The sequence below is a fragment of the Lepeophtheirus salmonis genome, chromosome 7 (assembly GCF_016086655.4).
Source record: "Lepeophtheirus salmonis chromosome 7, UVic_Lsal_1.4, whole genome shotgun sequence".
Classification (NCBI taxonomy): domain Eukaryota; kingdom Metazoa; phylum Arthropoda; class Copepoda; order Siphonostomatoida; family Caligidae; genus Lepeophtheirus; species Lepeophtheirus salmonis.
In genome coordinates this window covers 12,678,614-12,697,244 of record NC_052137.2, presented here as the reverse complement: position 1 = coordinate 12,697,244, position 18,631 = coordinate 12,678,614, and the positions used below count along the sequence as shown (strand labels likewise).

At 32.2% G+C, this 18,631-nt stretch overlaps 1 protein-coding gene across 1 annotated transcript in view; it reads right to left on the bottom strand.

The window, feature by feature from the left end:
- LOC121121363 (organic cation transporter protein) overlaps positions 1 to 18,631 on the bottom strand; it is a 50,106-nt gene that overhangs the window by 2,613 nt on the left and 28,862 nt on the right. Inside the window, exons 2-9 of the mRNA XM_071889811.1 lie at positions 14,147 to 14,867; positions 13,677 to 13,973; positions 13,312 to 13,415; positions 13,093 to 13,247; positions 11,622 to 11,923; positions 11,061 to 11,415; positions 10,820 to 11,004; positions 10,590 to 10,759 (exon numbers count right to left, since the gene is read on the bottom strand). Of these exons, the coding sequence (XP_071745912.1) occupies positions 10,590 to 10,759; positions 10,820 to 11,004; positions 11,061 to 11,415; positions 11,622 to 11,923; positions 13,093 to 13,247; positions 13,312 to 13,415; positions 13,677 to 13,973; positions 14,147 to 14,287 (1,709 nt within the window). The 5' untranslated portion in view covers positions 14,288 to 14,867. The remainder of the gene's footprint in view (positions 1 to 10,589; positions 10,760 to 10,819; positions 11,005 to 11,060; positions 11,416 to 11,621; positions 11,924 to 13,092; positions 13,248 to 13,311; positions 13,416 to 13,676; positions 13,974 to 14,146; positions 14,868 to 18,631) is intronic.

The window sequence follows — 18,631 nt, the reverse complement described above, 5'->3', positions numbered from 1 at the left end:
TGTTTGGTTACTCAGTATACATATGAATACCAAAACTGCCCTGTACAAAATAATCAATGAAGTAGCCAATGTTTTTAAAACTTTTTATTTCATTGACCTTCCTTTGATGTTAGGGACTCCAATGATCTATTTCTGATTTTTAATGATTTAAATTTATATTTGAAAATTATAAAACTCATGTCATTAGGTTCATTTGTGTCCCAGAACCGACATATGTTATAAGAATAAGAAAGTAGACAAGCTTATTTTTACATACACTTGTCAAAAAATGACTATGGGATATCATGTTATTGTTTATTGCTATATAATTGACATACGCCTTGTCAACAACACTTTTACTCTTTGGCTCTAAATCAACAAATATTAGAATGAGAGAGGAAAGATCATAGTTGAAGAGTCTTTGATATAAGAATTAGGGGGAGTACTAGATAGTTCTCATATTCCATAAAGGAAACGTTGGCTACGAGGCAAAGTATCTGCTAAGATTGTTAGAAGCATACAAAAACAATATTTGCATTTTAGGGACATTTAAGCAAAAATATAATCTGGATCTTTAATGATCTGTTAACGTAATTGGTGTAAGCAAAAAGTAAAAAAAAGTGGACTCGTTGTAGCCTTTATTGTATCACACAACCTTTTGCCCGAAAATAAACCAAAAAAAAGCCCAAAATCAGTTTGTAGTAAGTTTATTCCCCCCAACTGCAGAGTTATTGTTCAATGATTTCTGGGAATTGTTAGGAGCTTAACAATGGCATGTTTGTGTTAGCGAGGTAATGCCGTGTGAAAAGTTAAATATTTTAGCAACTAAAAAACAATTTTTAAGGAACAACAAGTTTTCTTATTTACTAAAATTACTGTAGTCTTCAATCAAATTTATATCTCTACTAAATGGAATAGAGATTCTTTAATTTAGATATATAACAAACAATAAATATTATAATTTGACAATTTCATTCTTACCAGTTTAAATAAATTACACAGCTGCATCCTTCTGCAAATAACACGAGTCAATAAAATTTCAACTTTTCCTTGCCAATTGATTGGCATAGTGTGTTCTTCATTGGGTTTACCTCGTGAAACATGAAAATAACTTTCATACCCAAAGTTTCTGTATTTGTGGACCAGAAAGTTCTTTTAAAAAAAATATGTTTTACAACATTTTCATAATTGAGTGTTATTTTTCACCAAGAAAGATCTAAATAAAAGAAGAGTCAGAAAATACAGTTTGTGAATACGTGTTTCCAAATTAAACAAAGCGACAGAGAGTGGCGCCGTTTTACAGCAAAACATGAATGATCATTTTATTTAATAAAAAATATATAATAATTGTATGTTATCCACATACAGGGCCCACTGAAAATTCTTCTCAGAATGCGCCATTTTTTTAAAACAACCAGTTTGAAAATCAAGCTACAGACGATCACACCACCTTGCAGAGTATATATTTTTTATTTTGCTCATACCCTATCTTTTTCTTTATGGGAGATATTGCCTTATACTGACACAAAAATGACGAAAATTAACCGTTTCTGTGAAAGTCTATGAAATTCCTCATTTTTGATCACAATGACAAATGTATAGTTTGTTATAGAATGAATATATATAATTTCATGATATAAAAAAAGAATACTATAAAAAAATAAATATCTTATAAGTTATTTAAGATTTCCTGTTTGAAAAAATATTTTTGTATATTTATTAAACTATCAAAGCTTATTGATAATAAATAAAATTTTGACCTCTGTAGGTGACAACAACGGTAAATTTTTGTGGTAACAATGGATATTTTCACATTTCTCAATATAAAAGCAATCAGGAACAAACTATCTCAATCTTAGGGGAAAAGTTTGTTGATCTCGTATCTTCAATTTGATATTTATTTAGAGCCCTTATCATTGAAACTTTTTGAATCAAACATACATATTTTGTTTTATTGAATTTTTAAAGTTATAATGAAATCCGTTTTATATTTATATGTATATAGTGTTGGATAAATCTAAAAAAATAAAAAGACTATTTGTTTATTAATCAATAAGTATAAAATATGAAATAGCCATGACGTATCAAGTGAGAAGAAGGAATCGCCTGCTGACAATAAAATACATAGGGTATTTTTATGTTAGTGAGGTAACACGGTTAGCTAAGATTGAAGGACCGTTGAATGGCAAAAAAGATCGGACTGATTAAAAAAAAAAAAGACTAAAAGGGGGTGGGGAGACTGATTAAGCAATCAGTCTTCTTGTCACCGATTCAACACTATAAGTATATTCTGATGAAAAATATTTATATAGATATGTTACAAAAAAAAATAATCAAAGTCTATGTTTTCCTTTTAAACCGGTTTTATCTATTCGATAATGGTTAAAAAAGACAATTTGATGTCAGAATCATTTCTCTAGCTTCAATATTAAGGAAGTTATGACTAATTTATCATCAAAATTTCACACTTTTTTTTCTTTCGTTGTGTTTATGTTATAACCTACACCAAAATCTGTGATCTAATAAAATATGAGATTGCAATAAAACAACACAACTTTCTTGAACATCTAAAGAATTGAATGACATTTTCATAAATTTCAGAGTACAGTATTGTGCAAAAGATGATATTTTTAAATACCTGCAATTGAATTGGATCATATGAAATTCAAGTATGTATATATCTTCCCACGCTCTCCAGACAATTAATGATAGTTATTAACAGAAAAGGAGAGGTTAAAAATGAAGACAAAGTATGTACTATCATATTGTGCAGAAATAAAGATTGAGGGTTCCCATATCGGATTAAAATTAATAAACGTCGCATCAACAATTTTTTTTTTAAATATTAGAAAATACTATATAAATACAAGTTTTAAAGTCCATTGTAACATATATTTAATCCATTATATATAATACGTAATTTTGAAGACTATGTAGAAATGGCTTCTTTTCCTGGAAGTGGTGCGATTAAACGAAGCAAAGGATTGAGGAAAAAAAATTAGACTGAGTGAAAGATTAAAAACTTATTTACATTAAATAAAAATGACGTCAAATTGATTTCCCTAATTTAAGAAATAAATATTCAACATTTCTACGGAGATACCCGAAACACTTCTAGACTTCTGCACACGCTTTCTGCAAGATTTTCCCTCTCTGTAAATCAGCATTTTGTAACATAGCTAAATTGTAAGAATTTAGGAGTATTTATCAAGGGTGGAGAACTCGAGTAAAACACGAGTCATTAAATGAACGACTTATTTAACTTGTTAAATATTGAATTACTTGAAATTTAATTGAACTACACATAAGTCACTTGATACTTGACTTGAGGTGACTTGCTATAAAATATATTCAAGTTATGACATTATTGTTTCCCCAATCAAAGAATAATGAACATGTACGTTGAACATGCACTCTTTTTTTCTTTGATCCACTACAGGATATTTTTTAGAGCAGTGTTTCTCAAATTAGGGTACTTGAGGCGGTATTTGAGATTAAAATAAATAACTAAATATAAGCATCAATTCAAAAGTTGTTATATATATATCTATTAATAAATATAAGTATGTATCAAAACAAATCAGAGGGCACAACCTCATTTTTTACACTAATTTTTGTGTACTCTAATTATATTTATTACTAGCGGAGTCTGTTCCCGTTGCTGGTCTGAATGAAACATTGCTCTATTATGAGAGGGAAGGAGAAATTGAGGATGGCGTATAGAGAGAGAGGGAGGGAAGTACAGATGTATAGAAATTGAGATATGGGTGAAAAATTTTGTAACCCAAAGAATATAAGTTTTATTGCTATCAAATTACTGAAGTCATTCTCAAAAATTTGTTAGCAAGTCTAATATAATTAAGCGGAAGTTTATATTCAGTGGGCAATTCAGTTTCATTGCTATAAAAAATACGCGAGTCTTCCCATGACTTCGTACAAGGGTGGTTTGATCCAGCCTGGCATTCGCCAACTATCGCCTTGACAACTCTAACAATGGAGTCCTGCTTAAAGTGCAGCAGCGGTGCTGCTGAGAACACAAAGCGACAGGTGACAATGAAATAAAAACACAGGTTCCCTAAAAGTTTAGTTAGTCTTCGGAAGAATACATCCGAATAGGATTGACGTCCTCAAGCACTAGTCTTCCCATGGCATTATGTTTTTTGTGTGGGGAGAAGTTGGCTAACAGTGGAATGAAGTCAGCTGATCTCCAGCGTCATCTCAAGGCAAAACATCAATCTTATGATGGTAGGGAACCTAAGATTTCAAAAGAAAACTGTTAGAATCAGGTAATTTCAAGACACAATACGGAAAGCCTCCACAACATCAGCCAAAGGCCTGGATGCCTTTTATCCATATCTTCGCTCTTTGCTAAAACGTAGAAACCTTTTACAATTGGTGAAACCCTGCTAATTCTAGCTGCTGTTGTGCCGGCTTGAGACAATGCTAGACAAAAACAAAGCGAAAAAGATCAAAATTGTCCCTCTGTCAAATGACTCCGTTTGCCACCTAGTAGAAAAGATGGTAACATATATTTTCGGTCAAGTTATTGCAAAACTAAGCAATCAGTTTCCCCTCCAGCTGGATGAGTCTTCAGATGTCAGTGGAAACACACAACTTATTGCTTTTGTCAGTTACGTCGATACTAATGATATTCATGAGCACATACTTGTCTGCAAAATTATCGGAGGGAAAATTTTCAGGATATTTTTAATGTTGTTATAACTTTTTCTGGGAAAAGGGTTTCAGCTGGAATATGCACGGATGCAGCAGGATCAATGACGGGCTGAACAGGAGGATTCATAGCGTGCATCAAGGAGGAAAATCCCGACGTTGGCGTCTGAGAAAATGAGCTCTTAGCAATATGACGTTTTAAATAACACCATCAACCTGATAAACTTTGTCAAGTTGAAGCCCCTTAATGTACGCCTTTGTGAAAATATGGAAGCAGAACATACATAGCTGCTGCTCCATACAGAAGTACGAGGAAAAATACTCACCCGATTGTTTGAAATACAACACGAAGTAACTCCTTTTCTAACCGAGCACAAATCCTCCTATGATACCTTATTCCAAGACACAGACTAGCTGGCAATGCTGTGATACCTCACGTATGTATTTAGAAAACAGAACGAACTGTAGGGCAAGGACACCATCATTTTAAACTTGTATCAAAAGGTGAGAGGCTTCCTTAAGAAAGCAAAGCTGCGGAGAGGGTTTGTGTGCAGGGAAATTTCACATATTTTCCTCATGTGGATGATTTTGCCTCTAGTCCGGATGTTAACGGAACTGCAGTCAAGGGAATCATAGTGGGGCATTTGACCGATTTGATTCAAGACTTCCATTCTTACTTTCCTGACTTAACGAAGAAATCGTCACAACTGGATTGGATCGGAGACCCATTTCTCCTCTCTGAGACAAATAAGAGCAAACATGCCACTGATCAAGAAAAACTCTTAGAAGTATCATCTGAGCGTTGTAGCCTTCAGTTGAAGTTTGCCAAATCTATACTAACACAGTTTTGGGGGGTGTAAAGCAGGAGTATCCTGACATGGGACAGAAAGCTTTAGATCAGCCACTACCCTTTGCCTCAACATATTTATGTGAGGCCTCCTTCAATGCAATGGCTGCGATAAAGACAAAGCAGAGAAATAGACTGAGCCTAGACAAGAGCATGATTACAGCAGTTGCATCCCTGTCATCAAGACTGAACAAGATCTTTCGTGAAGCATAAGCTCAAGTTTTCTCAATAAAAAATTCAATTTATTTACATTTAAAAAGTTTAATAAAAATAGACAGTGTTAACACAGTGTTTTACGTATTTTTATTAAATATACATACTTTGTGCGGGTCAGGGGGTACTTGGTTGAGAAAATATTCTACAAGTGCAGGTCAGAAGCATCAGCAGGGGGTGGGCTGGAGGGACTGTGGCCGCAAATTTAGGAATTTTTTCTTTTTACTATTATTTTATTTGATAATTTGGGTAAATTATGCAGTAAGCATTTTTCAAAAAATGTTATTCTTTGTGAATAGATATGATTTTTTTTAAACATAGAATTTATTTTTTTGTGAATAGCTAAAAAAATATTTATTTTTCGAAAAAAATTCCAGAAATTAAGCCCCAAAAAAAAAAAAGGAAAATAATAAGAATATATAATCCTTCGAATGCCTTTGATAATGTTCTGATTTTTCTTTCTACGTGGGGGGGGAGAATGGGGTCTATTGAACATTTTATTCAAATTTACCGACTGATATCCCATTTTTTTCCGACAGAAGCCCCATTTTTTTTTGCAAAATGAAATATGGGCCTTTTCATTTTCATAAAATACCTCTCTTAATTTTTATAATTTCAAAGATAATGCTTATATTATTTGCAATAATCTTCTTTGAAGGTCAAGTTTTTTTGGGAATTTTTCGTAAACGGTGTAAACAGATTTTGGAAAAACACGTAACAAATCATCGTTATTACGTCACTATTCCTAAAATTTTCAATTTGATTTATCGTATCGACTGCTGAGTAAGAAAGACAGATTCGGACAAAACACGCAACCACTCATACACTATGACGTCAATATTAAAAAGCGTGTTTGAAGTCAAATATCAGTTGTACACACGTTTTGCTATAACCTTGTATTTCTATTAACTTTGGATTGAATGATGTTCCGATACAATTCTATCTTTCATTTCATTATTAGTCTAGTAATAGAAAAAAAATAAACTAAAGTTGGTCAAAAAAAGCTAGGGGAAAAAAGATTGAGTTTTTTTTATGTATATAGAGTATTTTTGCTTAAATCAAGAAAAATATTTCTCCTTACTAAAGTTTTCGATAAATTGCAGGTTTGCAAATAATTTTCAATCCCTTTCTTACTGAGATAAGTAAAATTTGGACATTTTTTGTCAATTTTCTTCAAGGGCAATTTTTTCCAAACTAATGGTTAATATTTGTTCGAGTTAAATGGTGAGACAACTTTCTGAAATTGTATAAATATCTACTTATTCTAGGTAAATATACAAATATAGCTGTAACAATATGCCATTGGATGAGCATGATCCTTTTTGTACTTGCAACTTGAACAATCCTTTATTTTATTTTCTTAGGCTGTTGTCATTGATCTTTTATTTTCGAAGAGAGAACATCTAAGTATAAAGTAGTCACTAGTACGTGAAAGACGAACAGTATTACAGAGGATTTGTTCAGAGGAGTGTTAAATGGATGTCCTTCTTGAACTCGGAGTAGAATTGATGATTGACATTAGAGAAATTTCTGCCTACCTCACTCCTAGATACGGAGTGGGTTTTGTGTTTATTTATCTCATTTCATATCTTCTCGCAGCTAATCTAGTAGAAAGTCATGACATCTAAGCAACTCTTATCCCAAACTTCTTCAAATTATCAGGGTTACCATGTTAATTATCGTTTTTTTAAAATTTAAAATGCCGGCATTTCATATGATTTTTTGAACCTATGGCTAGTCGACGTAGTTTGTTATGAAAAAACTAAGTTTAAAAATTTGAAAAGGAAAAATGGCTGTATTTTGTAACATAATTACATTATTTTCCTTGCACTAATACTATTTTAAATGTAAAAGGTTCCCCTCTTTATTACGAATTGTAGTCGAGTTACGAGTCTTTCACATTAAGTTCTAGTCAAATCCGAATTTTCTTTTTTTTTTTTTTAGTTTAAATTGAGTCCTGTTGGAATTTGAAGTCCCAATTTAATAAGACTTAAGTACAACCCGTGTCTGAGTCACAATTCTTTTAGTGAGTTATAATTAAAATAAATTGATAACCGAATAATATTTTCTTCACTTCTTTCTATGCAGGCCGTTCAATTTTTTCGAATCAATATTGGAGCCTACATCCTTGGTAGATTTGAGTTGATTTCCTTAATTTAATATTTGTCGTAGCTAATCTAATGAAACATCATGGACAGCTAAGCTGCTGTCCTCTCAAACATTCTTCAATTGTCAATAGTGATTACGTTAATTTTTTGTTTCTTTTTGCAACATTCAGGCAGTTCATATTTTTTACAACTATAGATAATGTAACTACATATGTATTGGCTACAAAAAGATAATCAATTAATATATAAAAAAAAATCTAGAAGTTCATGTTACTCCAAGAATATTTATCACTACGTTATTTTTAATGAAAACATTAGTTACTTAGTCTGGCGCTAGGTAATTTTGTCTCAGGGCATTTTGCCTTAAAGCCATTTTCCGTAAAGGATATTTCGCCTAGTTATTAATTGATGTTCGTTGCAATTTTTTTTATCAAAATAGGTAATGTGTATTACAATAAAACCCATTAAATGGTTGATTTCTGTTTGAAAAATGAAGGAATCATGCCCCAAAATTTCAATGCATACATCAACAAAAATTTCACTGTGTAATGCATTCGAACTAGAGACAAAATATGTAATAAAATTAGTATAATAAGAAAAACAAAAATAGATAAAAAGTCAACAATTCGAACAGAATCATTGCTTATCACTTCTTTCTTAGTAATTATCATTAGACTCATGGTTTAACAAACAATCATAATATGAGGTAACAGCATAAATCCATCATTATGCCAATAGAAAACAAACATTTCATGTATCTTATAGAAATAAATATTACATATTTTGATTAAGAAAATTAATAGGGAACATCAATTTGAAGCAAAAATAAAGAATAACGACTTAAACCTTATTTATTTATAAATTAAGGCGCAATATCCTTGAGGCAAAGTGGCTTTTAGGCAAAATAGTTTAACTCAAAATTACCGGGCACTACTTACTCCCACCTCTGTCATGCTTCATTGAATCAAAATCAACTTTCACAATATGAATTTATATGTTTCCATATTATAAAATTCACTAATGTAAAGGGTTCCTAAGGCGTATCAAAGCTTACTTTTTTTGAGAATGGTGCCACCTTGGAGCAAAATAATACAACTCCCCGATTGAGGATATTATTTAATATGTTAATTATTTGTATATTCAAATTCAAAATTGTATTTGAGGGGCAAGAAATTAAAAAGGAATGCCCTTTATTTATTTCAGTTGGAACCCAAACTGCATGCTGTTGTATTACTTTGCAGATAATATATATCTTTTAATTTTCTCATGTCTTATTGTTTAACAAAGTCATTACAGTGTCAGATGACTTTCTTTTGAATCTTTATAGTATACTGTAGTAAAAAGTTTTCCCTATATTATTTGAAGTTGAAATTTTACCTCTCTTTGACTTCTTTTTTTTGGATGTATATAATTTTTAAAATAGACAAATTTGAAGAATAAATATTGTGTCATATTTATATAATGAGACATGATTGCCCTGATTCAAAAATATATTTTTTAACAAAGAAGATTCAGATGAATATGGTAATGTAAATTCAATTCAATTATATCGTTATCAGAATTGCCACCATAACATTTTTTTAGTGTCTGGTAGATTGTAATGGAGCCCTGCACCACTTTGAGAAGTAGTGAAAATTAGCCTACATTTGGAATTTTTGAAAAAAAAAATAAATAAAAAGTCACGTAAATTAGCGCAAAAGTCGGTATTTGTTTTGATGACGATATTGGTAATGTTATTTTCTTCGGAAGAAAAAAATATTTAACTACATTTCAATGAATACAAAAATATAGTTTTTGGAATTATGAGTTTACTTATATTTGTGATAAACTATATTAATATTGAATGAGATTAAGATTATGGGATATGAGTTTAGAATTGCTATAAAAAATCATATAATCACTCTTAATTAATATGGGTTTGACCATAAAGAGTAAAGAGTTAGTTCTTGGGACTTTCAGGTTGTTTTTTTTAATAGACAAAAAAATTCGGAACCGAAACAAAACTAATTAAAGTGAGAAAATTTAACTATAATAAAATATGTATTTATTTAGAGCAGATATTATTTCATATGGCCCACGAAAATAAACGTATTTAATGTTGGTATAATCAGGCTCAATTGTGTTTTTATGAACTACCTATAATCTTTGGAGGGAGTTAGTTAATTGCCACCCATAGTTTATACCGTTGCTAGGTAATATTCGCCTTTTTCCACCACACACCTTTACATCAACTATCATTAACTCCACGCTATATCATTCACTCGTAAAAATGGTCCAATAATCGATGTTAATGTTCCCTGGTTTGACCCTATATTCATATTTATTGAGAATGTGAGTTTTTTTTTTCTCAGAGATGAATGCAGTTAAAATAAATATAGTACTAAACTCACTCATGAACTCTGAGATCGAATAATAATAATGATTATCACTACCAATCCTAGATGCAAACTTTATAAAGGCAGTTCATAATTCAAGAGCAAATTAAAATGATTTAAGTTATAATATGTGTAAATAAAAATATTCAAACATCAATGACTTTTATCATGTTTACATTATTTACTGTCCAATTATTATTAATGCCGATGTTTCATTAGTGTGGCCCGTGAGATGATATCTTAACACCCAAAAACTGTTGAGAAACCCTATTTTAGAGGGTTGCAAATTTCGACTCCAAATAAAATACGCATTGGATAGGTATGGCTTAAATAAATTGAGTACCTACTCTCGATCCCGTGTGTTTTTCATGCATGATAAACAATTTAAAAAGTTACTTTTTCTGGGGGCAGGAAAACATCGAAAAGTGATTTCCAAAACCCTCTCCCTCTTCCAATGTATTTGGTAGATGTTTGCCCAGTGTTTCTGGAAGAAACAATGCAGTAATTCCTCCCATGACTGATAACGTTCCCATGATAACCAAGGGTAAAAATTGACTTATATCACCCTAAAGAAATAGATCAGTTTGAATCTTTGTGTCAGAGGTATGTAATATTTTCTGTCTTACCAAACTATTGATATATGGAAAAATGAGGAGTCCAATCCCTGCGACAAAGGATGAGATGCCCATAGCCTCACTCCGAACAACTGTAGGCATAAGCTCTCCAGCATAAACGTAAATCACAGCAAATGATGCAGCAATCTGGAACTTTCCAATCATGGCCAAAGAGACTGTGATCCAAGGATTTGAATCTACAAATGAAGACATCAAACAAATGGTTACATGTATTTTTAGGGATATGACTTACTTATAGGAACAAAAATGCAACAAATACAGGATATTCCACCCGTCATCATTGTTGCAAATAGTATCCATCGGCGGCCCCACTTGTCCATAACATACCATCCAATAAGATAAGATGGTATTTCTACAACTGAGCTAATAAAAAACCCCAGATGCGAACTAACATTTAGGTTAGCTGAGTAGAATGAGAGGCCATTATAAACTAGTGCATTGGCCAGCCAATTGAAAGTTATAAGAATAAAATTACGCCTTGCTATTGGGTAGCGTAGAAGTAACGTCAACATTGAGACATGATGCTTTTTGTGCGGGGACTCTTTGATCTGATCTTCTTCCTCCAGCATGGATGCTCTTTTTTTCTGCTATTAATAATTTCAAATGAATTACATACATAAATAGATCTAAGGATTCAATCTATATAACTATGTACATCAAAAATATTTTCAAATTGATAATTGCATATTGATCCAATAACTAACCATCTCAAATTATTTCAATTTTTAATATATGAAAGGAAAAATGAGTTCTCTTCGGACACCTAATAAAAAAATGATTCAGTTCCTCTTACCTCATCGATAAATATCTGCACAAAATTTTCAGGAATCTCTTTTTTGTTCCATTTTGCAATGCTTTGAATGATGACTTCAGCTTCTTCAACACGATTGTAGCTGAGAAGCCATCTTGGGCTCTCCGGTACAAAAAACCAATAACTAAAAAGAAGCACAAACGGAGTTGACGTAGCAAGGGCTAAGCTGAACCAAGAGTTGAATATATAAGCAAGCCCTGCAAGGATCATAAGAGCAACAGCGAAAAACAAGCAAATCATCATCCCTGCAAAAGTTCTGTATCCTGGTCCCATGATTTCAATGCCTGAAATGGTTGATAATTATTTTGAATTTACAAGTAAACATTATTATTTAAAGATTGGGGTGATCCGTCCCCTATTTTAGGGGCTTGATATTTGGGGATGTCTTTTTGTGCAGCAAATGTTCGATCTCTTTCTGTTTGTGAAAATTTGAAGCAAAAAATTCAAATTACTTCTTTGAAATTTTCATTAATATTTATTTTGGGGGAAATTTGCGTTTTTTTGTAAAAAAAAAAAAAAAAAAAAAAAAAATTAAACAAAGAACAACAGAGCAAAACAATACTAATTTTGAAATTCCTTCAAAATCGATTATACTTTCTATAGATACATTAGATAGAGACAGTGACAGCAAATATTTGAAATACAATTATTGCTACCTTTTAATAACAAGGAAATAACTTTGTTAATTGCAACAAAGTGACACTTTGGCAAACGAAGCATATATAATTGGAGGAGAGGGATCTCGACTCATTCGATCGCAATTGCTCGAATAAGACATTTAACATATATTTAATGTGATTTGGGAACTAACTTTTCTTCCCCCTCCCCCCAGATTAAAATGTTCTTTATTTTAAATATGTCAAAAAAAGTTATACCCGAGGAATTAAGGCAAATAAAATAATGCCTCGACTAGGATTTTTCTTTCAGAGGAAGGAGGCTGTTGACTTACCCCCTAAATTTAAAGTTTTATTTTCTTGTGGTTACTTTTTCTTTCAGGAGACATTTTGAATATTGCTTTTAAAAATAAAGAAATTTGAATTACTTTTCTTTTATAAAGGAGATTATATAATTATTTTTAGGAAATGCAAAAAATACCAACAAACTTTTCCACCTCATTAAAGATAAAAAAAAAAAAAATGGATTGACATTTTTTGTATAAAACAAAAGTTATAAATAAATTTTGTTTTATAAAATACAAAACTTATAACTTTTGTATTGTTGTTACATAAAAATAAAATTTGACCACGAACTTTCACTTTTTCACATTTTAAGCTTAAAAAGAACCATTGTCTTTTGGTGGAGAACATATTTGACCCCCCTCCCCTCCCGACCCTCAAAGAGGGATAGTTAAGCTTCAAGCTTCTTGTTAGGGGTGAACACTTAAATTTTTTGTAGATAAATGTAGTTTATGTGTGTTAATAATTAATTAAAGTGAATTAAAAAAATGATTTACTCAATATGAAAGGAATTTGAAAGAGAGCCGGGAAAGTAAAGCCATTGATACTTCTAAGTACTGTAAAAACTACATAATTGGGTGAAAATGAAGTTGCTATTGCGAGGGTGACCTCCATAAATAGAAGTATAAAAAACGAGGTTCTTCTTCCATACCTAACCAAGTGAATAAAATAAGTTATGAGTAATGAAATGTTGTATTCAAGAAGTCAGGACCTACTTGTCAGCAATATGCCCAAACAAAATATTTCCGAAGAGACTGCCTACGTAGAACAATGCTGTACTCGTAGAAGGCCACCAATTTTTTTCACAAACAAGGTCGAGCTAAAAAATGTGTTTTAGCTAATTAATAGGAATGTATTTAGTTTAGTTTTAATGTATGTACTTAATGGATTAGTTAGAAGATATGATAATTATATAAATAAATGTAATCAAGTATAAAAGAATACAGGGAAAACATAAAAAAAGAATGGAAGCAATAGATAATTTATGCTTCAGGTAAATCACAAATGAGTCTTGTTCAATAATAAAAATACAAATACAACAGGAGGTAAACATTTCTAACAAAAAAGATGAATAAATTACCTCTGTGACAAGTGTGTCCTTGAATTCACTTCGATCGTAAATCCAACCTTCCATGCATTTTTCTGTAGGCCAATTGATATTTGGTTCATTCGGCCATTTGTATCCATTTTGGACGTACAAATCAGTGTAGTTTACAACGTAGCGGATGCACTTGTGATAGTCTTTGCTCACATTACTCAATTTTGGAATTGATATCCTTTTTATATGCTCAGAGGATATATTATGATAGCTATCCCTATAGTCCAAGAGTGCTCCTACTTTACACCAATGCTGGGGTTCAGCTGATATAAAAACCTGTAATACAAAATAATCATTCCTGTAAACCCTCTCATTGCATAGATTTTCCCTTCAACCCTAAATACACATAGGCAATAAACAAAAGACCTTCAATGCAAAACAAAAGCAACTCATTTTGAACTACATATTTTGAAAGCCTACATTAAAATCTAAGTAATCAAAAGACTTTCCTGATTGAATGCGAGAAAAGCAGCTGGAAGTGTTGCTGGAATGCATAAAAGTAAATAGAGTGTCAGCTGATAGCGACCCATTTCCCCAATATGGGATAGAATGTTGTCAAAGTCCACAGAGTCTCCACCTTCTCGCATTGCCATATCTAGGGAATGACTAATGAGTCCTTTGATGAATACGTATCTATCTCTTCTTTTATATATATATTGTGATTGTATCTGTGTAAAAAGTAGAGCCTCTTCTTAATGAATGTAATGTTTTAATTGCTCTTGTGTTATTATATTTATTCGATGAAGATAATCTTGAACATATTTATGTATGTATATAATGATGAAGATTTTGTCTTCTCATTTCGTGTTGATGAGTAGTAAGTATAGTAGCAGTACGTGACATATTTACAGATCATTAGTATCTCTTCTTTCCTTTCAAATCTTCTTTTTCGTTTACTCTTCATCAATTAAAAGATGAAGAGAAGATCAACCAAAAATTACTTTATTATTAAATAAATACATAAGTATATGTATATACTGTATGTGATAATAGAGTGTCCTACGAAGGTGGTGTGAGACAATAAACATCCATCCTAATCAACGTTGGGTTAACGACGATATACATTTTCTTACCACTATGTATTCTTCCTCTTGTCTATGAAATTTGTACTTTCCTCACGTATAGTTGTTATAATAATGTGGAGACTTGTAGAATCTATTGAGACCATGCAATCTGAAAGGATAAATATTCATAAATAGTACCTTGTTTTTTGTTATTTTTTTTTAAAGTAATAATTTACTACTATTAAACAGTATTAGAAACGTGAAAAAATTGACACTACAAACATATAAATAAAACAATCACACAAAAAGGAAGTTGTGAGAAAGAAAAAATAAAGCACCTCACTTGAACAAACTTGATCTAAAATAGGATCTGACAAATAAGTTAATGCTTTGACTAAACCAATGTAAAATCAATAAAATAATGATCTAATTAAAAAATAAAACAATCATTACCCGGTATCTCAGCTAAGACTGTTCAGGCATATACTACTAGAAATAAATATGTAATGAGTATTCTATAGCTTAGGAGTGAGATACGGATCGAAGATCACATATTGTTTCTGGTACATTCTATTCATTGTTGTGTATTTTATAGCATTGCAGAGGTCGTATGGAGGGTCTCTTTTTCTAACCCCTACTTACTGTTTTATTATCAACATATAGCACTATTCTAAGCAGAAGTTGTTGTTTTTTTGTTGTTGAAGACTCTTAGGAGGGAATCGCGTAGCATACGCATGATTGGACGGCTAATTTTGTCCTTGGTCATAACATCATTTATGATGCTAAAACCTAGCTCCTCTCTAATATTTTTGGAAGACCTATCTATTTTGACCTCTGAGTTTCCAAATAATGGACCATTTGCTCCCTCTGACCTCTAATACAGCTTGAGGATGGCTTTAAGTCCTTTCATGGACATGATTTCACCATATTTGTGATGGTCCCTCTGCATGCTTCCACGTAGAGGGGTTTCAAGGAAAATCAACAAGATGTGCTCCCTTGCATCAAGAGAAATTTCACAGTGCAACTTTAGGTCCATCATTCCGAGTCCCTTCTAGCCTTTGGTAAGAAGAGTCCCGTATAACTGATTGATTTTGGAGGGCCCACAAACTCTACACTCTTTCTCTTCCAATCATGTGCCCTTCATTTGTCGAAATGGGTGCATCGAAGAAAGTGATATTCTTGAGTGTATTGTCATTTTCCAACAGTTTATTATTTCAAGAACACCTGGGTTGTGCCTGTAGATTTCTATTATTCAGTGAGATATCCTCTCATCTATCTGATGTATCCTCTGGGATATCCATTTCTCCATTGAAATCACATTTCCAAGGACCAGTACTTTTGAACTAGATAAGTAGCGCTAATTTTGTTTATTTTTTCTCTTGAGTTTGGCAATATCTGTGTTTTTTGTATCATTAATAACCAGGCCAGACTCTCTTCCCATTCTTTCAGGAGCATCTCGTGACTAGCTTTTTCTTCCTCGAATTTGTCGCTACTTAGTATCACTGTGCAATCGTTTGCAAAAACTGGTTCGTTAATTTCCTGCTTCCCATGACCATTCCCTCTAATGCTATATCCTCCATTTTTCTATGTACGGTTCTCACTGCCAATGAAAAGAGACTGGAACTGATGGGATCCCCTTGACGCATTCCTCTTTGCAATTCTACTACTTGGTCACCTTCGATATCAATGATTACTCTTGCGTAGGATAATATATTTTCAATTGTGTTGCAATATAATTGAGGAAATCCTATATTTTTCATCTCACTTAATAGAAAATCAATGTTCTATAGAATCGTAAACTTTTTTAAAATCCAAGAAGAGAAAAGCAAAACCTTGAGTTCTCTGCTTGGAGCATTCAACAATCGATCAGAGAGACATTACTACATCTTCCATGTCTTTTTTCTACAGCCAAAGGGAGTGTCTGGGTTTGATACATTCCGTCAGACATACACTGTAAATTTTATATTCGATTTCCAATATAGTTACCGGCCTCCAGTTTTCAATTTTTTGTACATTTTTTTTCATAGGAAAAAGAGCTTTTTTTTTGTTCATTGTTCAGGCCCATTTTCCAAAAGAATATTCAATATATAATTCAACCAGGAATTTGGTTATTTCTGGTACCCCTTCGTTGTACTTCTTTTTTCCTTCTTTCATTAGCCTTTCGGCACCCGACCTATTTAATATATATTTTTTTTGTCTTTTGTAGAACTTATTTAAAGCCTTTCTAATATTCTATCCAGGTTCTAGGTCCTGTTCAATAATTTCTACAGCTTCCTTCAGATTTCTTAGGACGTCTACTTCTTCTAAGAGTTTCTTATTTATTTTCCATCTATTAGTTTTCTTTATGGAGTCTTCCTCCTGAAGCAGTGCTTCGTGAAAGAAGTGGTCCGACAGTTCTTTGAGCGATATTCTATCAATTTTTATCTTTAACCCCAATATTGGCTCTGATATAAAGGTGATCTATTCGATATTTTGTTGAGTTTTTGGCGTTTCCCCTTTCAAAATTTGGCTTGTAATTATTCATAATATCAGCTATATGCATCATTTTATTTATAAAAAAATCCATTCACTTAGGTACCCACTGTTTTTGTAACCCAATAGGGATGTAAAATTTTTACCATATTTTTCAGCCACACTTATTATTCATCAATATCTTTTTCAGGTATTAAGTCCATATCTCTCAAGTTTTTGTTAGGAATTTTGTATCAAGCGACGATATGTAAACATCCATAATGTATATTGAGTTTCGTGTTCTGTTTAATGGCATTGTGACCGAATTTACAACCTCTCCTCTTTCTATATAATATGCATCAAAATCTTTCCAAGGTCAATATCGTCACACCCCTCGAAGGATATCTATATTGAGATGAAATTGCACTTGGGAACCATAATCTATACTTCTGACGGACAAACTCCCATTCATATTTAAGCAATCTCCCCCTCCCTTTTTTTGGGGGGGGAGAAGAGAGCCCGTTTATGTTCATCTGTATTAATCTAATAGGCATGAAATATTTTTTGTTTTACTTCCCCCTCTCTTCCTCTCTCTGCTTGATGGATTTCGTTGTTTCCGCTTCTTCTCTCCCTCATTTGCCTGATACACACACCCCTTACAGAGGTATGAGGTGTAGAGGTTTTTACTCTGTTCCTTATCTCTTTTGGTAAATCCTTGACCATGTCAACTCTTGATGCTTCAAATCTTGTTCAATCTTTGAGCTGCTTTTGAGTTGGACTCAATTTTTGCAAATAGGGCGACACTTTGTTCCACTAAATCAGGCATTATCATCCCTTTTACTTACGGGACTCACGTAAATAGTACCCTGTTATCTAAATATATATGTACATGTATTAATTTACATAAAAAGTATATTTACTACAAATATATATTATTGTCCATGTTTCAGTGAAACATTAGAAAAGAAAGATAAAAAAATCATTGTTTTTATTTTTCCAATTTATTTTATTAGAAGTACCAACATACATATATTTGATATCCCTTATTGGACCTACATGATATATTATAAGATAAAATCTAAAAAAAAAAATTATCTCTTTTTCTTTACAGTGTGGGTAAGCAAATCGTACTCCACCAATTAGAGCTCCATAACACCATTATTACTTACAATTGATGTTGGGCTATTTAACAAAAAAATTCCAAAACTTATCAGCTCTCATACACTATATTATTGTTTCGCAATATGTCAACAAGTAATGACAATGGAGGCAAAAGATTGCAGATATTCTCCGCGCCAGTCACTTAGTAAAGGAAGTCGCGGATATTGTTAATTACTCTATTGAGCTTGTATTTAAGGTCAGGAGGCCCAATAACTGTGGCGAGACACTCTCCATGAAGACGGGAAGTTAAGGACTCAACAAGATTGCCACTGAAGACTATTTTACCCTTGTGGCCTTTGAAATTGAAGCCAAGGAGTATCA